The following is a 25,398-nucleotide window of genomic DNA, read 5'->3' as shown; positions in this document are numbered from 1 at the left end:
AATACTAGTTCGTCCTACATTTCTTAATGCAAATAGTTGATGCACTAATTGGTAAAAAGAAAAAGAAAATATTTGTTAAGGTAATCAATTTTCTTGACGTCTTTTTTCAATTCAACGGGATTAAAATTGTTTAAAGAGGATACTTCCATTTCACATTTAAAGAAATTTTCTAAATAAATAATTAGCGTTGATACCTTTACATACGTGGTACTCGAAACCGAAACTTTAAGGGACAATAACAAATTCTTTATCCACTGAACTTATTGAATTCGTGCCAAATTCAAATGTTTGAAGAGTATAAATTAAACTTAATGATATAATCTATATTGGTGATAGGTATGAGACTTGGATTTAATGAGTTTTGACTCGAAACAATATGATTGGGTTCATTTTATAAATTCGGATTTGAGTCATAAAATTGAGTTTTTCGGAAGATAAAATTGGATGGGAGTTTAAGATGAAAAATATTTGACAAAAAAAAACAAGAATGTGATTATTTATTATATATTTAGAGATAATTGTAATAATACTATTCTCTCTCTCTATATATATTTCAATTAGGTACTTATTTTACAATATATATATATATATATATATATATATTTGTTAGATCGAGTAAAGATTTTCACTATAAAAATCGAATCAAATTTTAAATCGAATGAAATCTCTTTAAATCCAATCAGATAACGAGCGAAGAATATAATAATCAGATAAATTTAAATGGGCCAATATCCTGACCCAAAATAGCCCAAATAATAAGAAAAAGTTCGGTCCAAATCCAATTCCAAAACAAGTGGAGTATATATATAATCTTCTATAGTTAGGGTTTCACATAGAAGCAACATCTAAGCATCACCCTCATTCTCTTAAGCCAATACGTTCTTCTTTTGCAGAAATCCCAGTTCTTAATATTCTCTTAGATCTTCCTTCAGAGTTAACATTAGATTGATAGTAAGGTATTCCCATATAAGGGAATTGTTTTTCGTTGTTTAATCCCTTTATTTTGCAAAGATTGTTTCTAAAGAGTGTTGTGAATGATGAGAAATTAATATTATCACAGTTATCCCTGTCAGATTACTGGTGCTGATAATTTTGTTCTCTGACGCAACATTCTTATTAGTTTTCCTTTATAATGTATATATTCCAATTTGCTTTCCTTTTAATCTTGTGTTTTCTTTTTCGGATTTAATTCATCTTTTCCCGCTTTGAATTTTATTTTGTTTTTGTTTGGTTGCAAGTTCAGCTAATGGCGAAGAAGAAGAGGTCTTCTACTACGCCTTCGGAAATTCCAGAAAACAAACAAGAACCGGTCCCAGAGAAGAAGAATAAGAAGCAGTCTCCGGCTCCTAATAAGGCTGGTAACGAAATCGACGAGATTTTTGCAGGCATGAAAAGGAAGAAAACCGAGCCAAAATCCACGGAGAAACCAAACGGCGAAGAGAAATCTAAACCCAAATCGTCGAAGAAGAAAAGGAGCACAGAGAGTAAAGAAAACAGGGATGAAGGTTTCAGTGAATCTTCTTCTCGGCCTCGAAGGAAAACAGCCGATGGTTTTACAATCTACACCGAAGAAGAATTGGGTATTGGTAAATCTGATGCTGGGAACACACCGCTTTGCCCATTTGATTGTGACTGTTGTTTTTGATAATGCTATTTTGTGTTAATTCGAATCTTCCGAATTTCTGATTTTTCTAGGGTTTCGAGGTCTGATTGTTGTATTATAAGTCTTGATTTTTCTACATGGAATCCATTTTGGTACTTTAAATTTGAAGGTATTTACAAAATCAATTCATTTGAAGGACTAAATTTTAAAAAAATTCAATCGAATGGACTGCTTAAAGTATTCTTTTCATAATTCCACACATACATATTCTCAGCCCAAGTAGTATAACTTTAGCTTCTGGTATTAACTTCAGTTAAATTTCCATTTTTTCTTACTCGATGCTTTGTCGTTAAAAGATGCAAGGGAACTATGGATTTAGTACTAGACTTTTAATTTTTTTTTTTAAAATCATACCAATTTTTTAGATTTTAACCGTCTTGTTTTTAACGCAATTAATACCTAAACTACCAATTATAATATGTGTCAATACCTATATAAAATTTCATTATTTTCTTAAATTTAATGTTAAATTTTAAACATGGTACAAAAATAAAACTTTAATTATTGAAAAATTTAAAAGTTTAGGTATTAAATCAGATTAAAATTGATAATTTAGATGGCAAATGCATAATTTACCCAAGATACAAAGATATTTAAATATCACACCTGTATTTGGAATAAAGATCTTTGATTAATGCCAAGTAACTTATCATTCCTCTAAACATCTCTTTGCTATTAAACAGCCAAAGTGATCATTAAACAATTTATAAAAGATTTACGATTTCCACAATTTGAACAACTTCAAACAGAAATCTGATCATATACTCAAATCAAAGTGGCCTTCAATTCTTTGTTTCACCTTCACTTATTCTGTTATTCTTCTTGCTCTTGGTGAAGCAGAAGCATGAGCACCATGGGAGGGAGCCAAAACTTCTAGTTTCCTGTACTGATAGATTCAAATATTTGAAGAAACTGAGATATGTGAAGAACAAGACAAGATTTAGCTGCTTTAAACGTTAAGGAAATCATTGTGAAACCAAAGGATCCCTCCAATAGTCAAAGTAGCTGTGCTTTAGGCACAATGCAAAGGGTATATTGCTACTGCAAAACCACAGTGAAGACCATCAAATCTTTGACCTCGAAATAAAGACAATTATTTAACAACAATATAAAGGGGTTATTGTGTCATGAAACAACAGTGAATTTCATGGGTCTTCAACCGTTTGGTTTAATATTGGCTCCAAGCGGCAGTCGGGTTGCCATGGATAGGATAGGCACCCGCTGTTGACTCTGACAATGGAGCCGACATGCACAACAGCCTTTTCCTATTTTCAGAAACTGAAACACGGACTAAACTCGGTGCAATTGCATTATGAAAGATAATGAAGCAAGTAGTATTTTACCTTGATGGAAGATTATTTGCATGATGCCTTGATAGGCTTGGAAAAAGAAAATGACAACGTTAATTGCATATTTAGTAGCGAAATTTTCACAGATGTACCATATTATTGACAATTAGTCCTTCCAAAATCTCTGAGTAGGATTAAGGTTAAGCGCGTAATAATCATAAAATTGAATTCAAAAGCACTAGTTTATTTGTTTCTTTCGTGTATCACTCGTAGTTATATTTAGGGTAAATTACTTGTTTAGTATCTAAACTATTCGTTTTGTTCTGTTTTAGTACAAGCTTTCAATTTTTTTTCAAAATCATACTTAAAATTTAATTTTTATTTTATTTTAGTAACACCGTTCTAAACTTTAGTTTTTATTTCATTTTAGTACCCCTATTCAAAATTTAAGGTTAAGTTTTAAAAAGATTGAAAGTTAAATACTAAAACATATCAAAACTAATAGTCTAGGTACTAAATGCATAGTTTACCTTAAATTTACAACCTAAAACAAGGTGTTGTCACTCATCTTTTCATTTTATAACGGAGTCAACAATATTTCAACTTTAGAAACCATACCTTGACATATGCACCAACTCCATATCACATCATGAAGCTTCACATCTTGCTTATCCACTGTGTCATTGGCATCTAAAGCTTCAAAAACCATCCCTCCTTGCTATGTGCATAAATCAATATATCACACGAAAAACTCTAACCAAGGAAGGGATGGTTTTTGAAGACAGATAACAATGTTGTAAATAACAAAGTCTTCAATACCTATAACATGAAACAAGTAACCAAATGAATATAATACATAAATATTACATATTTATAACTTTTAATACCTCGATTTAGCTACATTAAATTTGAAGGAAACCATTTTAGAAATCAAAGGATCCCTCCAATCGTGTAAGTAGCTATACTTTAGGCACAATGCAAAAGGTGGATTGCTATTGCAAAGCAGCAAACACCCGTGTCTGACTCTATGCCTCTTTTAAGTCTAAACCAAGGATTTAAATAGCGATCCACGACTATGATAGCGGCCGTTATAAAGTGGTAGTGGTTTCCTTCAACGACAATTATTGTATGATCGCGAAACCCACAATCATCTTAATAGTATCAACTATGTCCATAATTGCAACCAATTTGAATCCATGCTTTAAACACTCAATCAAATCTCGTAATTTGAGAGAGAAAAAAGGCAATTAATTAACAAAATATAAACGGGATATTGTGTCATGAAACAACAGTGAATTTTAATGGGTCTTCAACCGTTTGGGCTTAATATTGGTTCCATGCGGCAGTCAGATCGCCATGGATCGGCACCTGCTGATGACTCTGATAATGGAGCCAATCTACACATCACTCTTTTACAATTTTCAAACACTAAAACACAGCCTAAACATGGTACAATTGCATTGTGAATCAACTTAGAAAAACGGGTTTCGATTTTAATTGTGAAACAAGTGAAGGAGAAGGATCTACAGTGTCTAACAATCATTAACTTAGACGACACCAAATGATAAGATTACGAAAAATAATAAAGCCTGGCGTATTTTACCTCGATGGAAGATTATTTGTATGTGAAGCAATCTCATGAATTGCTTATGAATCTATAAGATAAGAAGATGAGGCGAGGGATTGAGCTGCAGAGCAGACAGAATGTTGGCTTCTGACGCCAAAACTTGCTTTATATGGTGGTTCCTCCAAAAACCCTAAAAACACTGTGTGTAATTACCTAAATAGACGGGGATTCAAACCTACGTTCGTTCTATATTTAAGATAGACTACTTTTAGTTACCTTTATTTTCTCCTCAGAGATGTGACACACAGATTATAATCAAATATAAAATATTATTTTGTTGAGTCTCTTGACTATTAAAAGTATAAAATGGGTTTCAGATTATTCATTATCATTATTTTTCGTTAAAAAATAAACATATTTTGAGTTAAATGTTAATCTATTGACTGTGATGTGATAAAACTTGATCACAGAATCTCGACTACTATATCCTAATCATCATGTTATCGTCCAACCTAAAAACCGTCGATTTTTAATGAAAAAGTATGAGTTTGAAACATAATGAAAAATTATATGACCATTTTATAACTTTTAATAATCAAGAGACTCAACAAAACACCATTCTACAACTAAGTAATCATTTTATAATTTTTTAATAATCGATAAACTAAATAAACAATATCTTATAGTCGACGGACGTTAATAATGATTAACCCGATGATTGAAAGGAGTAAAAAGTGAGTTAGAATGAACGTTAATAATGATTAGCGAGTCGAAATTTTTTAATAATATATAAATACCAAATTTTATTTGACATAAATTATTAATTAGATATATCAATGTGACAAAAAAGTTTATCGAATAATTTCTCATTATTTAGGTATAATTTACTTTGATTATAGTAAAAGTCTTGGTCCTATACCCTTATATTAGGACCTAAAATAATTAATTGATTTTAAATACATTTATTTATCATTTAATGTGTGATTAATGGTCATCAATTCATAGGTAGCTATTGAAATAATAAATTTACTTTTCACTAATTTTAGTGAACTGATTAGTGATAAACTAATTCAGTTAGATAATTTTTCATTATTTTTATGATTTAATTTGAAAGCTAAGAATTAAATATTTTACTTATTTTAAATTGGTTTTGTTTTTATTTAAATTTTTACACATATTTTAAATTAAAATTTGGGTTAATTTTTCTTTATATCGTCATAAATTTTTTATTACTAATTTAATAAGTAAATTGTTTTTGTTTTAATACTTACCTAACGAAACATAACATTTATGTTTTAATTTTTTTTGTTACCCTTCAGTTTTAAGGTTTTGATTTGATTAATTTGGACCGACTCGGGTCGTACACCTAATTTTGGTGGATGAGTCTCTCAACTGAGATTTTTTTTTGTACACAAAGACTCAAACATAAAATATTACTTAAACGATATGAAACTGCTTACCAACTCTCGTTAAGCTAAACACACTGAAAAGCTGCTTAAACATACTGAAAAGATCGAAGAGAAATAATAGAAATATAAAGATAGTGGAGGAACGGCTGAGGGAGATGGCGAAAAGAAAAGAAAAATAAATAATAAATAAATAAATATTGAAATATTAGTTAAAAGTCTAAAGATTAAAATAAAATATAAAAATTAAAAGTTAAATATATTATTATTATGAGTGTAAATAAATAAAACGTTCGATAAACTATTTGTGATCTTTTTATATAATATTCGTTTATTAAGTTAAATAAATGAGCATGAATAATTTTTTATATTCATTTAATAAAAAAACGAACATGAATTGAGGTATTTTTGATTCGTCTATTGTCACAAACAAACTCGTTTACTCGATTCTCCTTTTCCTTTTTTTTTTGCATTTTAAATATAAGTGAAGATACAGAGTAAATCACATATAAGATAAATTTTAGAGTTTAAAATTATAAAGTCTAAGAAAATTAAGACAAATTTTCTTGGTTTGCAAATAAAAGACTCGCCTACCATCAAACAAACCTTAAGGGTGTGTTTGGTCGGGAGAATATGAGATTCCCATGGGAATGGAATACACATTCCCCCGTTTGGTTGGCCGAGAATGTAATTCCCGGTAATCTTACATTGCCAATAGTGGATTTTTTGAGGTATATTACCGGGAATGTCATTACCAACATTTCTTTAGGTATTGTTGGATTACCGGTGTTTTGGACTAAAATGCCCTTAAAAAAATTTCTTTCAAAAATATCTTTATTCTGTTATTGAATAATAAAAATATATAATTAAAATTTTATATGAAGTTCAGGGGTTAAAATAAAATTTTACCATTTCATTAAACTTTTTTATATTTTCAATTTTATAAAAAAATTATATAAATTTTATAAATTTAAATTTTTTAAAGAAAATATATAAATATTTTCTAACTTGTTAAAAAAATATATATAATAAGGACAATTGGTCAAATATACATTCCAATAATCTTTTATTACTTTAACCAAACACGGTAATCTTACATTCCTGTTAAACCAACCAAACACAAAATACAACATTCCCCGGTAATCTTTTATTCCCACTGGTAATCTTACATTCTATGAACCAAACGCACCCTAAATGAATATGTTCGTGAATGTTAAATGAACAAATACAAATATTTCAGAAAATACTGATATAAGAATAAATTTAAAATAAACAATTTAAAAAATAAATAAATAAATAAACATTAACACGACTTTATTATTCCAAATTCGATTCATTTTAACATTATGTTAATTTTATATTCATATATTACCGCCTTAATTCTCAAAGGGAAGCATTTATGGAGGTTTAAGGACCCTCTTGAACTTTGTAAATGAAAAAATGCATTAGTACCACGTTTAATCTTTGGGAGCCAACGCAGTTTTCCTTTGATTTTCCAATTTTTCATAAACAATTTTCGCCATTTTCTTCTTAACTAACCCCATAGAAAATCTCTCGCAAATTCACCTAAAACCCAGATTCCAACTTCTTTTATTCCTAGTCCAATTAGAAAACGATTATTCATATCAAAATCATGGTGGCAGCATCATTATCCGGAGTTCTTTCACACACCAAACTTCCTGGTTCCAGTCTCTCCAATTCTGATGTTAGATTTCTGAGGTGATCCTTTTGTTTTCTTTAAGCTTTTATTGAAAGGTTAGTGCTTTATGAGCTTTTAGATTCTAATAATTTGTCTAGATTGTTCTGAGTTTTTGTTTTTGTGGATCAAAGATGAAAAAAAAATTCTTGGATTTGTTGATTTCTTTCTCTTGCTTTCCTTTTTCTTTTCAGCTCGGTTCCTCGAGGCGGACACGTAGCGTCTTTCGCACGTCTTTCCTCTAATGGATTCAATAGTGCTGATAAACCTTCATCTAAAGTCTGTGATCTCAAATTCTTGCTGGAATACCCAAAATCATGCCGGTCTCAAGGGACACTTTATCAGTGATGATCTAATTCAGGCGAGAAACATGAATTCACAAGCAAATTGCGGTGTTGGTGTTTGCACGTCGGATGAAAATGTGGCTCATCACGCGCATGACATTGATGAGAAAATTGGGGTTCTTCTTTTGAATCTTGTAGGGCCAGAGACTCTTCAAGATGTTCAGCCTTTTCGGTATAACTTGTTTGCAGATCCTGTATGTTGGTTTACTTGCTCTACTTTCGTGTATTTCATATGACCATTTGTTGGTTCTGAGTTTCAATGGCATAGAGGTGCTGATATTGTTTCTGTATGCAGGATTTCAACGACTGTTGGTGAAGTTAATATTGGTTCTTCGGGCACCCAAAAGTAAAGAAGGGTATGCTGCCATAGGTGGTGGCTCACCTTTGCGTAAAATAACCAGCGAACAGGTAAAACCCAATCCCTTGATTGTAGAAATTGGCTTGTTGCTTTGTTCTGAGCTAGTGTTGTGTTGGTGAACAAGTATACTTTTGTATGGATAAATTGTGCTTTGTGGGAACTGGTTGGTGTATTTATAGATTAAATAATTTGTTGCAGGCGAATGCTATTCGAATGGCTTTGGAGGCAAAGAACGTAAACGCAAATGTATATGTTGGAATGTGATATTGGTATCTGTTCACAGAGGGAGCAATCGAGCAGGTTGGTCTCTTGGTAACCAAACAATTTTGCACGAGTTTTGAACTTTGTATTGTGATACTATATCAATTATCCATAGAGTGAGCTCTTGCTGTTTCGCTTTAGGTGATATCGAGAGTTATCATGAAGTTGATCAAATCCATACACGAGGATATAGCAAATGAGTAGAAAAGAAAGAAGCCTTCTAAGCTTTTGAATAACTTCATACCTCATTATATTTCGGAATTCTCCTTATAGCGTTGGACAGTTATCTTCAAATTGCATTCAGAATTTATACCTATGAGAGCATTTATTATGCGCAGCAGATTAAGCAGGACAGGATAACAAAGCTTGTTGTGCTACCACTATATCCTCAGTTCTCCATTTCCACAACTGGGTCAAGCACCAGAGTTCTTCAGGATATTTTCAGGTTGGCTTTGATCATTTGTATCATATCTCCACTCGACATCATCCATCAATGTTCCCCTTTGTAAATGGCTTAAATACAAGTTATGCTTCAGGAAAGATGCATATTTATTAGGACTACCTGTTTCTATTATCCTCTCTTGGTACCAACGGCGAGGTTATATCAGCTCCATGGCTGACTTGATTAAGGAAGAGTTGGAGAAATTTGCCGAGACTGAAGAGGTTTGTTTGCTTACTGTATAGACTAGTATGTAATCTTCTATGCAGTCATGAATTAGAATTTGTGATGTAGAATTGTGGCCCTTATTTGCCGAGGAACCTGGTAGGTCATGATATTCTTTAGTGCCCATGGGGTGCCTGTTAGTTGTGTCGAGGATGCCGGAGATCCCTACAAAGACCAAATGGAGGAATGTATCTACTTAATTATGCAGGAGCTGATAGCCAGGGGAATTGCAAATGATCATACCCTTGCCTACCAGGTTGGTTTTAGAACCAATTTTCGGCTCACTCATAAAATAATAATTGTTATTCCCAACTTCTTTGAGCTTTTCTTTCAGAGTCGTGTTGGGCCTGTGCAATGGATGAAGCCCTACACTGATGAAGTTCTTGTCGAGTTCGACCAGAGAGGTGTGAAGAGTCGTCTAGCTGTTCCCATAAGGTACATGGGGTTTTACCATGCATGCTTTCAACTATTAGATTATGTAGCCGAAATTAATTCCACTTCCATCTCAATTCCAGCTTTGTTAGTGAGCACATAGAGACTCTCGAAGAGATCGACATGTAATATAAACACTTAGCTCTTGAATCTGGCATCGAGAATTGGGGTCGTGTTCCTGCTCTTGGTTGCACCTCTTCCTTCATCACAGATCTGGCTGATGCCGTAGTTGAAGCTCTACCATCCACAAAAGCTTTGTCAGCATCACAGGAAGACGATGAAGAATCCGAGCATGACCCAGTGAAATACCTAGTTAAACTGTTCTTCGGTTCGATCTTGGCTTTCTTTCTTATACTTGCACGGTTGCACCAAGGGGGTACATGCATTTAGGAATCATTTCTAAATGAAAGAGATCATAAGAAGGCTTTTTTTTTTATATATTCTAATTGCGTTGGTGGCGACAGAGGACATGAGTTAGCTAAATGTGAATTTAATTAGTATAGGATTTTTATTATTATTTAAATGATAATAATAAATATTTTATAATAGTGTTCTAAAAATGAGCATAATTAAAAATCATAATATTAACAAAAAAGTTTTAACACTTCAACTATAATTATATTTTTACAAATTTTATTAAAAATTATTTATATTTGATATTGTCGCCCACACGTCAAGCTCCTATTCAATTCATTATATAATTGGACTAAAAAAAAATTAGATGTCAAATTGAACCTTAAAGTCAAGTACATATTGAGTAAAAGAAAAATTAGACACCAAACTGCATCTTGAAATCAAGTTAAAGTACCAAAATGTATATTGCAAAACGTATATTTACTCTATTTGAACATGCCTGGTATAAGCTTTGAATCCTGACCCATTAGGCTCCTTCTTGGCGTCAATTATGGTATAAAATACATCTAAAATAAAGTCACTTCTCATAACAAGCATGTTTAGTCCTTGCATTTAAACCAAAACCAAAAGTATAAAGCAACACAAACAAACCAATCCAACACCATTTGCAGCATCTAATTATTTAACTAAAAGCAATTAAAAACGACGCTATCATTGTCCTAAAACCACTGCAAAACTAGCTTTGATTTAACTGCAATATAATAAACCATTTTGCATCAAGTAACAAATCCAAAATTATAAAGTTGCGTTCAAACTCACCTCCAACCCAAATCAACTTTGGGGCGATGCCTTGGCAGTTCCGCCTTGTTCAACAGTCTTAGACGCTGGTGCTGATTCATAAGTTCCATTTGCATTCCCGCTTGCATTGTCATCAGCAGGATATGCTTGAGGCTGTGTGTAATTGCCACCGTAAGAGGCGTTATAAGGTGCTCCATAACCAGGCTGGCTGGCTGGCGCTGCTCCATAGGCTGGGGCTCCATATCCAGACTGAGCAGATGCAGCACCATAACTTGATGGTTGACCATAAGCAGAAGATGGTGGCTGTGAGGGATATCCTGGCTGGCCATAACTTCCTGGGGTGCTAGGCGACTGTTGAGTCTGCCCATACACAGGGGGATTGGCTAAAGGTTTCTGTGTTTGTGGTGGTCCATATGCAGCTCCATAACCAGACTGAGCTGGTGGATGATTACCATAGGCAGTTTGGGAAGTTGGAGGCACCCCGTAACCAGATTGAGTACCTCCTTGTTGGCCCATTACGGACGGCTGCGCAGATGAAGGTGCCTGACCTGAATCCCCTTGTGTAGGATTCGTTGCATTACCGTAGCTCGGTGCAGAACCATAACTTTGTTGGTTATCATATGGTGATGGCTGCCCATAACCTGATTGTGGAGCCCCATGGTATCCTCCATAGCCATCCTGAGAATAACCTTGTCCAGGTTGCATATAGCTAGAAACTGGAGGTTGACTGTAATTATAACCACTGTTATTGGCTTGAGTTGCTGAATCACCTGGGGCTTGCTGCTGCTGTGAAGAAGGCTGTTGGTTATAGTAATCATAACCACTTGCAGCAGAAGTTTGCTGGTTTGGTGGTACGGATGACTGGTCCCAACCAGAGGCATATCCACCAGATGATGGTTGGGAAGGATAGCCCCCATAAGGAGGCTGCGACATGTTATACTGCGATGGTGGGCCAGGATATGCCCCAGGTTGCATATAACCATAACCGGGTTGCTGCATTTGAGGAGCCCCTTGACCCCAACTTGAGGGTGGTCGTGCTTGATAACCTTGCTGTGGATATCCTCCAGCCATTGTTGGATTTCTCATACGGTTCTGCGAAAAAAAGCATTTCCTCAAATAACCAAGGTGGACTTTCCATCAATGGTGGCACATAAACACATACAGCATAATAGAATATGCATCTATATACAACAGGCATATATACAAATATCTAAACAGCAAGAATCAATATCAACATAAAACAACAAAAATAAGCAAAATATGTCCAGTGGAATGGATTTGTACTACAGCATAATCTATGAAGAGTATGATGCCCACATACCGTATGGTCGGAGGGATTATTGAGTTTACTCCAGCAGAAGCCCATCATTTCCCTATTTGAAGTGAATGGATGCAAAAAACAAGAAAAAGAACCCAACAAATACTAATAGAAGCTTTTACACCATAACGAACTATGAACCTCATTGCCGTATACAGGCAAGAAACTCACAGATAAAACTTCATATATCATCTATCCAATAACCCAACTGACGCATTGTAACAAATAGAAGTATCAAGCAAGGAATAGCAACCTAGAAAGATCAATCAACATTATAAATCATATACATACTTTTATAATGATTATCTGCATTTAGACAAGATAGTTGACTTGTGGTCACACTCAATTTATGTTAGGATGTGACAACATGAACAATCATTTCCTCCTTTAATGGTGAATAAACTTCAATATTTTTACCAAAACTTCCAGAAAAATAAAGGATAATAACCATCATTCTTACAAAGTAGAGGACCTGCTCATCCTCCATTTGGTCATTTGACCCCTACAACAATTTCTCAACCAGCTGTCATAGCAACAAGGGACGCCACCAAAAAGGGTCTGCAACTCTCAAGATTTTACAAGCAGAACAAAGGGAAGAGAAATATATGATAATATAAAATCCAATCTATATCTCAAAAAGACTGGATATTACAATGGAATTGCAGAAGCAACTCTAGGAGAATTATTCAACAAAACACTTGAAGACAGTAAAATCTGCTTGTGCAAAATCATTTTCTTCCTCAACAGGTATACAGATGTATAAGAAAATTTTAAAACATGATAAAACGAAGGGGGTAGTTTTAGAATATTGGCCAGAAAAATGATAGAAGGTTGTAATACGATAATATATATTTAGGAAATATTAATAAAGGATAAGTAGCAATTTGACCCCCTACTTAACCTGTAAAAGAAAACTGGTTTTGCTATGCAATTAAAAATATAAGGAATATCTATACAAAATCCTGAACAATGAAATCTCTTGACCTATGTTAAAGACTCAATATAAGTGAAATTTCAATGACCCTATAATTATTAAATGTTGTAAAGACTGGCCTAAAGATCACAATATATCAACATTCAAAGACGACTTAAACACAATAAGAATAGTTCAGAATAGAATTAAAGGAATCTACAGCAGTAGGCAACTAGGCATACATGTAAATGGTACAAACAAGCACACGTGATTCATGTAAAAGAGGAACACATAATTTACATCGAGGAAAAGCATTCCTCCCAACATCCATATCCAAACATACCTCACTTATGACCTCATCAACCAATTCTCTTGCATTTTTAATCTGTTCACTTGTCCCATCTATGTGCAATGTCCTTTCTGTTGATGTATCACCTGGGGGCAGGTGCAATGGTATCACCTGCTCAAATTAAGAGGTACATCAGTCACAAACTGTACTTTAAAGTGTAACTAAGACAAGACCCAAATGAGCAATGTATAGTGAACAAATTTATTAGCCTGTTAAAAAATAGCTGATATAAAATGGTGATGTGTCTAGTTCCCGAAAACATCAAATATAAATGACACCAAGATTCAAACCTGAATGCGAGCTCCAGTTCTAGCTTGCATGCTTTTAATTGTTTCACCACCTTTACCAATCACCAGACCAACCTGAGATCACGCATGCATTAATATTATATTCAAACAAAAACAATGAAGTTGAGAGATACCATTACACTGCTATACCTTGTTACTCTGAATCTTCATTTCAAAATGTTCACTTCCGGCCTGTCCTGTCATTCGTCGAGAAACCATGCCAGAACCCCCTGCTTCAGCCTTGACAAAATATTAAAGGGTATAAATCATATTGCTCATATTCTTCACAACAGCAATACATCAATTTCACATAAATAATTTTAAAAAAATCAGGATGAAGTACCTCGGCAAGAACATCATTTATCAGCTGCTCTGCCTTTGCTATTTGTTCAGCGGTACCCACGAGCTCTACAGGCCTAGTCATGGAATTAGGGTCTGCATCAGTATCTCTTTGGACCTGAATCTTTGCCCCAGATTGTAGTTGAAGATATTTGATGGTTTCTCCAGCTTTCCCAATTATAACACCAACCCTATTTTGAGGAATGTCAATCTTTTTGCTACTACCGTGGTAGCTGCCATAAGAAACCGGTATGGCTGAAGGAGCAGAGCTTGATGGAGGTTTTATATCTGTATAACATCAAATTTTAATTTCATTGTGCTTTGAATTGACTTTTAAAAAACCATATCTAAACTATAAGCAGCATATGCAAACAGCAGCACTCAGAAGCTATTTTATAATATTGAAAGTTTGAAGCTGTAAACACAAAATCCTAGAAGCAACAATTTCCTGAGAGATTAACAAGGGTTTTATGTTTTATATAATATCAACACCTTTTAATTTCATAAGCTATGCGTCGACTTTCAAAAATCATATCCAAAGTATAAGTATCGTTCACTGAGCAGAAGTCAAAAGCTATATTTAATATTGCTAAAAGCGCTAAACTCCAACCACAAAATCCTAGATGCAACAATCTCCTTAAAGAATGAAACTTCCATTATTATAAAAAGAAACTATACCACAAGGAGCGGAGCTATATCCCTTCTCGTAATCAAAGCCACCGCCAGATCCGTCTTCGACACGAGCGCGCTTCGGCTCAGCGCCAACAGAGGCAACGGAGGCAGTAAGGCGAGCGGCAATTTCCTGAGCTCGCTGCTTGGCCATCTCGATGCCGTCGAGCGGTGGCGGAACGCTGTTGTAGGAAGGAGGAGCCGAATTAGGGGAGGAGAAGCCTGTAGGCCTCCTACCGACGGAAGAAGGTGGTAATTCATCGTCGTATTTACGCTTGTTGCTGCCGGCATCGAGACCTGAAGAGTACTGTGCTTCGTCCGCCATTTTCTGTTCTGCGAGAGAGAAACCCTAGAGAAAGGAAAGGGAGAATATTTGTTTAGTAAAACATTATTATTTTATGTTTTTATATATGTCCTTGATTGATTGGCTGTGAGCTGGATTTTTCCTTTTAGGTTTGTGTTTTTCCGATTAATAAGGTAAAATGTATTTTTTAAAATAAAGGCTTAATATAAAAATAAAATTTTAAATTACGTTTAAAATTTATTTTTGATGTCTAATTTTTTTTTATTAAAAATATGTCTCTAATGTTTTTCCGTTATATTTTTAAGTGTCTACCGTTAAAATACTCTGTCACGTTTAGATTTTTCTAAAAAAAATTAAATAATATATTCAAAAAACATATAAACGTGACACGTATCACTTAAGTTTTTCTAAACGATAAACACTTAAAAGTATAACAGAGAAAACGTTGAACACCTATATTTAAAGAAAATTTCTTTAGGCATCAAAAATTAACTTTAAATATAGTTTAAATATTTTTTTTTACACTAAACCTTAAATAAAATACTTTAATGTAATTTAATTTATGACCACTTAATTATGAGATAATTTTAGTTTGATTATTGATCTTTTAATTTTATTAATAAAATTACTTAATCATTTAAAAAATAAAATATACATATGATCCCCTTCTTAGAAGTGTTACTTCGTTTGACTTTCGATTATTAAAAGTTATAAGTTAGTCCATTAACTATATAACAATATTTTATTGAGTCTCCGACTATTAAAAGTTACAAAATTGTGATTCAACCTTTTATATATTCTAAATTCGTCTTTTTTGTTAAAAGATTAACAATCATCTAAACTTGGCATTAACTTATTAATTAAAATATGATAAAAATCATATTTGACACTGTAATTATTTTCAAGTACTAGCACAATGATATAATATAAAAAAATTCGATCAACAAAATATAGTTCAAACGCAATATCCATAACCTAAAAAAAAAAAATTGTGTCAACCGAAAACTTTTAATTATCTAATCTTGAGATAATTGAATCTTATTTATTAATATTTGAAAATTTTCAGTATTTGTTGAATGATTGATGTAGAACATAACCCCCGACCAACTTTCGCGGTTTAGCGAGGGGTTTTAGTGCACTCGAAGCAGAGGAAAAGAGATTAGAGCGGGGGATGAAACTGGCGACTTTAATTAGTCACATTAATTTCAAGTTTCGGTTGCTTCCACATGCAATAATTTTTCTAAATTGTTTGTTTGTTTTTGCAGAAATAGTTTTGGTAAAATTTTCGCGGAAATAGATAGAATTGGCGTTGCAACGCTCAATCAATCTCCAGTATTGGATTTCTCTTGTAAAACAGAGTAAAATGAAGCCCCTTTGTTCAAACTTGCTTAAGATGCCTTCCCGGGTATGTATGTTCAGACTTTCCTCTATGTTTTTTTTAATAGAAGTGCAAATTCAACTTTCAAGTTACTGTTTGTTAGCTAATGCAGAATCCAATTTCCATAAGAAATGGGGTAAGAGCATATGGGATGGTGGAAAAATTTGGGAAAAGATTTATGGGACCAGAGCTAAGTGACGATGATGATGACTAGTCATCAGTGAAAAAGGGTCAGGTTGATGATTCCTATCACTTTGATCCTGACGAGCGACGCGAATGGAGAGCCAATATTAGGAAGGTTATAAATAAGCACCCCCGAAATTCAGGAGGAGATTGACCCTGTTGATAAGTTGAACAAGATGCAAAAGCTCCTGGCCGATTATCCATTGGTTGTCGATGAGGATTGATCCGGATTGGCCAGAAGATGCCGATGGCTGGGGTTTCAACCTGGGTCAATTCTTTGATAAGATCACTATCAAGAATAACAAGAAGGAAAACGATGATGATGGTTGATAGTGAGAAGGAAATAGTGTGGCAAGATGATGACTATATTGTCCGATTAAAGATATTAAGACTGCTCAATGGGAAGATACTGTGTTCAAGGACATTAGTCTGTTAATCATTCTCTTACATAACCGCTACAAAAGGTTAATTTTTCCTTTTCAGCAGTTAATATACTAGCATAATTACTATTGCAGTATGTTATCATCTCCTTTAAAGATATGTATAATCCGCAGGCCAAAATAAAATGAAAGAGTTCGGGATGAGCTGACGAAAGCTGTGCATATCATATGGAAACGCAGGCTTCCTTCACCGAGAGTATGATATCTATACTGCTGTTTTTGACATGGATGCATTTCTTCCAATCATTGGTCCTAATTTGTATTTCCTCGTATCAGTGTGTGGCAGTTGATGCTGTAGTAGAGGATGATCTGGTCTCTGCTCTAAACGTGTAGTGCTTTCCCCAAATAATATTCACTAAAGCTGGGAAAATTTTATACCGTGAGCGAGGTACTTGCTTAACTTAGCAGTAACAAATAACAATCTTGGTCTTGGTTTCTTGCCTCTGTTTCCTTATTGACCATATGAACTTGTAATCTGCTGTTTGTTCAGCTATTCGAACGGCTGATGAGTTGTCAAAAATGATGGCTTTCTTTTATTATGATGCTGCTAAGCCATCTTGGTTAGATTGCAGCGGGAACGGACAGGAGAGGATCCCAACAGTTGTCATCGAGAGACAAAACAACCTTTATAGCTAGCTACCTGCAGTTGTCTTAAACTTTGTTATGAGATTTTCGTCGTCCATGCGACCGAGATTATGTAGTAAATGGTTGTTATTGTAGTAATGTAAATGATAAAATAGGTTGAGCCGTGTTATTCTAACCTTCTTTGTTCCAAATTCAATGTAGCTTGAATTCAATTCACTTTGAAGTTCTAAAACTCGTCCATTTAAATCACCTCATTGCAGCTCTAGTAAAATTATTTTTGATCCCCAAGATAATGTTATTATGCTGGGTGTATGTATTCAACTCAACGTTTCCTTTTGGGTGAATGATAGATCTCCATAAAGAGCATGTCTTAGACTTGTTAATTTGTTATAAAAATAAGAGTCGTGTTTTCATCGATCTTGTTCCGACCGAGTATGAAACGATTTTTTCAGGAACCGTCAAGTTGGAATCAACCGTCAGCATCAAGCTCAAACTTGTTAATTTGTTATAAATATTGAAGTTCTATATTACAGAGAAATGTAGTTTCAGACCAATTTTAACTTTCATTAGATCGACAAACCTCAACAACCGGGGTAGAAAATCCAGCTTGCATCTCAAATGAGCACAAGTTTTAAAAATAAGACTTGATAAAATTCAGCCGAATTCGGAGCCTCGAATTTCTTCATGTAATCTTTAAATCTTACAACAGTAGCTTTAACCTGGCAATGGAAACCCAACACCAGCCCTTAGAAGGTCACTGGAGCCATTGATAGAACCTATAGTGAACTTCAGGGTCATAATATCGTTCCATTCTCTCTAATGGCAAGTTGATTGCTATAAATCCTTTTTTTATCCTTCTATTTTCGACATTACTAAAAATGTTCACTTTCGCCAGTGGTTTTTTCGCTTGGGATTTAGCATGTAAAAATATTTCAGTTGATTATTTATTTTCTGTTCAAGGGTTCCATTGTGAATACAAGCAGTTGGTGATCGACTTCACAACTGTCCCCAGGGACTATTAAATACTTCAATGGAAAAAAGTCGGATATGAAGCAGCAGCCCCCAATAATTCTTTATTCACTATCATATTCCCTGCAACTAGTCTACCTTTAGCATCTTTCTTCATAAAAGTGAGGTTTCATTATCATGTGGCTATAAGCAATTGAATGAAGGTCCGGAAATAAACATCCAGAACTAATGATTGGGTTGACTTGAACAGTCCTAGGTTAAATCTTGTATTAGGCATGTGGTTGAGGGGTGGCCTTGAGAATCATAATCTTGTATGTGGCTTTTGTTGAAAGTAAAACATTGCTGACCTCTAATGTGAACCAAGAAATATGATTAGCTGTTGAGAGTTGCCCGCTTTCATTAATGTCTCTTATCCACCTCTAAAGATAAATGGAGAAACTAGAGAGTTGTCATCTTCAACAACGCTTTTTTCCTATGGCCGCCATTATCAATCTTCATGACATGCAACCATATATGATCTATATTGAACTTCAGGTTAAGTGATTACACCTTTGTTCGTTCTTCTTATTTTACCCGTTCGTTATGTGCTTCACCTTTCTTGCTATAAATGCTATCGGCTTTCTCATACTGACACCCACTTCATTTAAACCTATCATTTAACGTGTGAAACAGGTAATCAGTTTCCGGCTTAAATTTAAACCCCAATAAACAAGGTGCTTACCTGCAGGCTGCGTGCTTGAAATGTCAAAAGTGTATAGTAAAGTATGTTGGCTATAAATGTAATACATATTCTTCATTCTTAATCATATTCCCAGCAACTAGTTTCCCTTTATAGTTTGAGTGTAACCAATACATCCCCTTTCAATTTTAAGCCATGATACCTTTTACCAACAACTTAACATCTTTATCATTCAGGGTCTTCTTCTTTAGCCTGCTGCTGCTGCTGCTTTCTTCTTGCCATGTCTTTGCTTCTGTTTCTGCCATTTCTGGAGATGAATCATCAGCAGGACAGAAGGAAGGTGATGCTCTTCTAAAATGGAAGACCAGTCTTGATGATCAAAGTCAATCTTTCCTCTCTTCTTGGAATGGAAATGGCCCTTGTGACTGGATCGGGATCATTTGTGACAAGTCTACAAGTGTCAGCCATTTGAACCTTTCAAGTTCTGGTTTGAAAGGTACACTCCATGGTTTTAACTTCTCTTCTTTGCACAAACTTACTGTTCTTGATCTAAGCTCCAATCATCTTAGTGGAAACATTCCATCAGATGTTGGTAAGCTATCGAGATTAACATACCTCGACTTGTCTTCCAATCATCTTTCTGGCGAAGTTCCCGTTTCTATTGGAAACTTGACAAACCTTCACTTTCTCTACTTATGCATAAACAAGCTCTCTCGTTCTATACCTCAACAAATTGGAATGTTGAAGTCCTTAAATGAACTTGACCTCTCTGAAAATGATTTCATCGGTTGTCTTCCTGCCTCTATTGGAAACTTAGCCTACTTATCTTATCTTGACCTTTCTAGCAATAAAATTTCGGGGTCGATACCGAAAGAAATCGAAAACTTAGCCAACTTATCTTATCTTAGCCTTTTTAACAATAACATTTCAGGGTCCATACCGGAAGAAATTGGAATGTTAGGTTCACTCCAAGAGCTTTATTTGCACAATAATAGTCTTATTGGTGAAATTCCTACTTCTATAGTAAACTTGACAGACCTGCTCTTTCTTCACTTATTCAAAAACAAACTCTCCGGTTCTATACCTCAGCAAATTGGAATGCTGAAGTCTCTGAATGAACTTCACCTTGCTGAAAATAATCTGGTCGGTTCTCTACCTCGATCAATTGGAATGTTACGTTCCCTTGTTAAATTAAAGCTGTGTGGCAACAGTCTTACTGGTTTCATTCCTGCAGAGATGAACAATCTTACAAATTTGAAATTATTTGAAATCAGTCAAAACTACTTGACTGGCCATTTACCACAACAGGTGTGCCATGGTGGAGTACTTGAAAATTTTACTGCAGATAACAACTATTTCACAGGTCCACTCCCTAAGAGCTTGAAGAACTGTACCAGCTTGTACAGACTTCGGCTTGAACACAACCAACTCACAGGAAATATATCTGAAGATTTAGGTATATTATACCTGAACTTGAATTATCTTGATCTGAGTGGTAATAAATTGATTGGGGAGCTATCATCAGAATGGGGTCAATGTCACAATCTAACAAGTCTAAGGCTCTCGAACAATAATATATCCGGTGAGATACCTTCAGAACTTGGAAAGGCGACTCAGCTACGAGTATGCGATCTTTCTTCGAATCATCTAACCGGGGACATTCCAAAGGAACTGGGACAGCTGACATTCTTGTTCAACCTCACGCTGAATGATAATCATCTGTCGGGCAGTATTCCTCCGGAACTCGAAATGTTGTCTGCACTTGCCGGTCTTAACTTGGCTGCAAACAACTTAAATGGCTCCATTCCACGATGGTTGAGAAAGTTCAAGACACTCTTGGAAATAAATCTGAGTGCCAATGGATTCAGTGGAAGAATTCCTTATGAGGTTGGTAGCTTTTCTTTTCTTGAAGTTCTTGATCTCAGTAACAATTTGTTGATCGGTAAAATACCGGAGCAAGTTGGGAACTTGAAATCTTTAGAAAAGCTGAACCTCTCTCACAATAAGCTCTTCGGTCGCATTCCCTCAACTTTTGATGGTATGTTAAGCTTAACATCTGTTGATATATCCTACAATCAGTTGGAGGGTCCTCTTCCACACATCAAGGCCTTTCGAGAGGCTTCATTCGAGGCCTTAGTAAACAACAAAGGCTTTTGCGGAAATATCACAGGTTTGGAATCATGTTCATCAAATTTAAACCATAATGTTGATCAGAAGAACAAAAGTATAATTGTGAGTGCAACTTTAGTCCCTATTTCTTTCACACTTCTACTTGTATCCATTGTCTATGGGATTCTTTATTTTTCACAACGAAGAGAGAAGCATACCGAGAACTCGCCACAGGTTGTAGTAAGTGATAATCTGTTTGCAGTTTGCAACTATGATGGGAAAATGATGTATGAAAACATTGTTGAAGCAACCGAAGAATTCGACTCCAAATACTGCATTGGGGTGGGGGGATATGGAAGCGTTTACAAGGCACAATTGTCTAATGGTCAAATGGTTGCTGTGAAAAGGCTTCACCAACTTTCAGAAGATGGGCTGGCAGATCGAAAAGCATTTAACAGCGAGATTCAGGCCTTGACCGAAATACGCCATCGGAATATTCTAAAGCTTCATGGTTTCTGTTCCCATCCCCGACACTCGCTTTTGGTATACGAGTTCTTGGAAGGGGGAAGCCTGGAGAAGATACTAAAGAGTGATGAGAAAGCTACGGAATTTGATTGGAAGAAGAGGGTAAATGTTGTTAAAGGCTTGGCAAATGCAGTGTCGTATATGCACCATGACTGCTCCCCTCCCATAGTCCATCGGGACATTTCAAGCAACAATATTCTGCTCGATTCAGATTATGTGGCTCACGTTGCAGACTTCGGCGCTGCTAGGATTCTAAAGCCTGACTCATCCAATTGGACCCCATTTGAAGGCACTTTTGGTTACTCGGCTCCAGGTATTTTTTTTCATTCTTTCCATTTTTTTAATACTATAATTGTTTTGAATTTGGATGAAGTAAATTGTTGAACACAATATGAAGTCATAAACGTGTACTTGAGCATGCCTATTCTTTTGTAGAGCTTGCTTATACCATGCAAGTCAATGAAAAATGCGATGTGTTTAGCTTTGGAGCGGTGACACTGGAAACACTTATGGGAAGGCATCCAGGAGATCTTATATCTTTCATTTCATCATCGTTCTCTTCACTCTCTCCATCATGCTCATCGTCATCAGCCTTGGGTCATGTATTACTGAAAGATCTGTTAGACCAGCGACTTCCATCTCCGAGGAGACAAACAGCAGCAGAACTGGTCTCCATTGTAAAAGTAGCATCACATTGCTTACATGCCAGTCCGCAATCTAGACCGAGTATGCAGCAAGTTTCTCAGGAGCTGTCTGATCGGAATCCACCTTCACTGGTGCTGTTTCACACAATAACATTAAGCCAATTGCTTGATTCCAGCAGTTATACATCTTAAAGGCTACACATGGAGTTACTCCCTTTTTATCTTGATGCCTATTCTGATTCTGCATTTCCTTTATTTCCATGTTCTAATCACTTGTTCCATTTAGCTTGTATAATTTCAAGCTCATTTTTTGGGCCTGCTGTGTACAGAATGCTTTCCAAAGTTTAAAGGGCAAGTCTCAGCTGGTTTTGTGTGAATCACCGAATGCATCGATCAAAAATTAGAAAGAGACAAACTCATTTGTGTGATTGCGACTCGAAGTTTATTTGATACAAATAAAGTAAATAGAAACGGCAACCACAATGTTTAATACAAAAGGATCACGAAGATGACAATTCGTGACTTAGTTTAAAAACTAAATCCCTTACTTTTCCAATTTAAAAATCCCAATTCAATTTAGGTACAGTTGTTCTAGTGGACATTGCATTCAAAATCAGTAAATCAATGGGTGTAGAGTAAAATGGAAATTTTAATGTTCAAACTGCTGCACAGTTGTTCAGTCTTGTTTTACCTATTTGTTCAAACTGCAGGTAAATCTATCATATAAAGTGTGAAACAGGTGAGCAGTAATCTGTTTATTTTGCATGGAATGCATATGCTCTGTGATTGGTGGAGGAAATATAAAGACCATAAAACCTTGCTTGCTGCTTCATCATGACCGGATTCCCATTATCACTTCCCAATTTCTAAACCAAGTGTAACATAGAATATTCAGGGTCATAATTTCGTTCCAGTTGTCTTTAATGGTTGCACAGGATGGTGAAACACATGCTCTGACCTGGTAGCCTCGAATTCAACAATGTATCGGTGATTTGGACTAATAAGCAAGTCGAATCTTGGTGATTGAGGACTGGTCTCAGGTATTTTATATGTCTCGTGTTGAATTACTTTCTCCTCAGGTTTCTGATCATTGCATAGGTGCTTCGGAGTCGAATATGGAACGTGCTTCATCTTTTAATCCTTTTCGACTATTAAATTTTTGGACTAAACATTCAGATTTTCTGAGATCAGTTGAAAACTCGGGGAAGAAGCCAGTTGAGGGAAGCCCTATACTTTGGTTATTTCAGAAAATGAAAAGGCTGAAGGTGATCTTGAAGAAGTTAAATAAAGAATTGCCATGGCGATATTTCATTCAAAGTCAAAGATGCTTTGAAGGAATTATAGGGTTTACAGAGAATTGTTTGATGTTGAAGAGATAACACCAGAGTTCTGAATAATGGAGGAGGGGAAAGGCTCGAGTCTAGGGAGGATTTGATTGCTGAAATTGTAGGTTATTACAAGAAGCTGCTGAGAACAGAAGATCATAATGCTTTGGTGTCACCAGTTCAGCTGTTAAGAAAACTTTTATTTGTCAGCTTGATAGTGGAGGAGCAAAACCAGCTGATTAAACCCATTTTTTCAAGGTAGTCTGGGTTTAATTCTACTGCTGTGATTTTGGTTCCCAAGAAAAATAAATAAATCCAGTGAGCATGATGGACTATAGGCCAATTTCTCGTTTAATTCATTGTTTCCAATGTTTGGTTATGACTGGATTGTTTGTAAACTTTAGGAGTGTGTCAAGGGGCGGTCTTGGGTATTAAAAACCTTTCTTCCAAGTGATATAAAAGCATTGGTGACATTAAGGTTTTCAATTGTGACTATAAACAGATGGATGCAGGTCCGGAAACGAATACCAAAGGTTAGTCAACACCCTTGTTCACGAAATGCTCCACATGATGGAATATAATCTTTACAGAAATCCAGATTGGTGATCGACTTCGACTGTGTCAAGGGCTAAGACAATTATTGAATGGAAAAAGCAGGATATGGAGTGTGTCCAGGAGCAGTCACCCCCATAAATTTCTACCCCAATGAACACGGTGCGACCTGGTTGGCAGCATGCTTGAAATGTCAAAAGAGTATGGAAAAGTAGGTTGGCTATAAATGTAATACTTGTTCACCATTCTTAATCATATTCCCAGCAACTAGTTTCCCTTTATAGTTTGAGTGTAACCAATACTTCCCCTTTCAATTTTAAGCCATGATACCTTTTACCGACAAGTTAAGATCTTCATCATTCGAGGTCTTCTTTACCCTGCTGCTGCTTTCCTCTTGCCGTGTCTTTGCTTCAGTTTCTGCCATTTCTGGAGATGTATCACCAGTGGGACAGAGGGAAGCCGATGCTCTTCTAAAATGGAAGGCAAGTCTTGATGATCAAATCCAATTTTTCCTCTCTTCTTGGGACGGAAATGGCCCCTGTAACTGGACCGGGATCATTTGTGACAAGTCTACAAGTGTCAGCCATTAAAACCTTTCAAGTTCCTATTTGAAAGGTACGCATAATGGTTTTAACTTCTCTACTTTTCACAAACTCAGTGTTGTTGATCTAAGCTACAATCATCTCAGAGTTTTCGGTTGGATGCTAAGATTTTCAATTGTGGCTTTACACAGTTGGACGTTGATCCGAAACTAATATCAAAGGCTAGTCAGTCCACGAAAACAAAACGATGACATCTCAATATTTCGTCAAATAAATCCAAAACTAACAATTGTTGGGTGTTAGAGTTTGATCAGAACTCGATTGGACTCAATTAATGAAGATTCAAATTAAGAAGAAATTGAAGAAAGTCGGAAATCTGATTTGATTGAAAGTAAGAAACATATGTTGATTAATAGTAGGAAACTCTATTCGACTAGATTTGCAAGTTTTAGTCCA

At 35.2% G+C, this 25,398-nt stretch overlaps 3 protein-coding genes, 1 long non-coding RNA gene, 1 other non-coding gene and 2 pseudogenes across 6 annotated transcripts; 5 read left to right on the top strand and 2 right to left on the bottom strand.

Moving 5' to 3' along the window:
- The first annotated feature begins 848 nt into the window (after window positions 1-848).
- Window positions 849-1,761, top strand: LOC120183603 (uncharacterized protein C6G9.01c-like). Of its 2 annotated transcripts, none has more exons than XM_039188278.1 (2): window positions 849-956; window positions 1,244-1,761. In XM_039188278.1, exon 2 carries the CDS (start codon window positions 1,247-1,249, stop codon window positions 1,643-1,645), a length of 399 nt encoding a protein of 132 aa, XP_039044209.1. In that variant the 5' UTR covers window positions 849-956; window positions 1,244-1,246; the 3' UTR covers window positions 1,646-1,761. The 2 variants fall into 2 exon arrangements, with proteins under 2 accessions (XP_039044209.1, XP_039044210.1); XM_039188279.1 differs by having other exon boundaries at window positions 1,239-1,761.
- LOC120183676 lies at window positions 1,027-1,110 on the top strand. Its single transcript, XR_005521958.1, has one exon. It is a non-coding gene; the product is annotated as a small nucleolar RNA R38 (small nucleolar RNA).
- A 563-nt stretch (window positions 1,762-2,324) lies between the features above and the next one.
- Window positions 2,325-4,642, bottom strand: LOC120183623. Its single transcript, XR_005521955.1, has 3 exons — window positions 4,556-4,642; window positions 3,571-3,771; window positions 2,325-2,549 (listed from the first exon to the last, which is right to left on the bottom strand). It is a non-coding gene; the product is annotated as an uncharacterized LOC120183623 (long non-coding RNA).
- Window positions 4,643-7,558: 2,916 nt separating this feature from the next.
- LOC120183673 lies at window positions 7,559-10,153 on the top strand (annotated as a pseudogene).
- A 465-nt stretch (window positions 10,154-10,618) lies between these two features.
- LOC120183672 (far upstream element-binding protein 1-like) lies at window positions 10,619-15,088 on the bottom strand. The gene is made up of 6 exons (XM_039188336.1): window positions 14,717-15,088; window positions 14,043-14,326; window positions 13,850-13,939; window positions 13,703-13,774; window positions 13,407-13,523; window positions 10,619-11,924 (listed from the first exon to the last, which is right to left on the bottom strand). The coding sequence occupies exons 1-6, from the start codon at window positions 15,030-15,032 to the stop codon at window positions 10,866-10,868; spliced, it is 1,938 nt and encodes a 645-aa protein (XP_039044267.1). The 5' UTR covers window positions 15,033-15,088; the 3' UTR covers window positions 10,619-10,865.
- Window positions 15,089-16,308: 1,220 nt separating this feature from the next.
- Window positions 16,309-17,648, top strand: LOC120183576 (annotated as a pseudogene).
- Window positions 17,649-19,568: 1,920 nt separating this feature from the next.
- Window positions 19,569-22,822, top strand: LOC120183671 (MDIS1-interacting receptor like kinase 2-like). Its single transcript, XM_039188335.1, has 3 exons — window positions 19,569-19,741; window positions 20,457-22,192; window positions 22,315-22,822. Exons 2-3 carry the CDS (start codon window positions 20,482-20,484, stop codon window positions 22,713-22,715), a joined length of 2,112 nt encoding a protein of 703 aa, XP_039044266.1. The 5' UTR covers window positions 19,569-19,741; window positions 20,457-20,481; the 3' UTR covers window positions 22,716-22,822.
- Window positions 22,823-25,398: the final 2,576 nt, after the last annotated feature.

The sequence above is a fragment of the Hibiscus syriacus genome, unplaced genomic scaffold (assembly GCF_006381635.1).
Source record: "Hibiscus syriacus cultivar Baekdansim isolate YM2019G1 unplaced genomic scaffold, ASM638163v2 tig00112800_pilon, whole genome shotgun sequence".
NCBI classification, from domain to species: domain Eukaryota; kingdom Viridiplantae; phylum Streptophyta; class Magnoliopsida; order Malvales; family Malvaceae; genus Hibiscus; species Hibiscus syriacus.
The sequence above is the reverse complement of the archived record's forward strand: the minus strand, read 5'-3'. Positions and strand labels throughout refer to the sequence as shown.

Bases quoted from the DNA above. Each gene is read 5' to 3' on its own strand.
- LOC120183603 (XM_039188278.1), top strand. From the start codon at position 1,247: ATGGCGAAGAAGAAGAGGTCTTCTACTACGCCTTCGGAAATTCCAGAA.
- LOC120183672 (XM_039188336.1), bottom strand. From the start codon at position 15,032: ATGGCGGACGAAGCACAGTACTCTTCAGGTCTCGATGCCGGCAGCAAC. The intron at 13,940-14,042 runs GTACTTCATCCT...TATTTTGTCAAG, and splicing joins TAAATGATGTTCTTGCCGAG to GCTGAAGCAGGGGGTTCTGG. The intron at 13,524-13,702 runs GTTTGAATCTTG...TAATTTGAGCAG, and splicing joins GAACTGGAGCTCGCATTCAG to GTGATACCATTGCACCTGCC.
- LOC120183671 (XM_039188335.1), top strand. From the start codon at position 20,482: ATGAACAATCTTACAAATTTGAAATTATTTGAAATCAGTCAAAACTAC. The intron at 22,193-22,314 runs GTATTTTTTTTC...ATTCTTTTGTAG, and splicing joins TTTTGGTTACTCGGCTCCAG to AGCTTGCTTATACCATGCAA.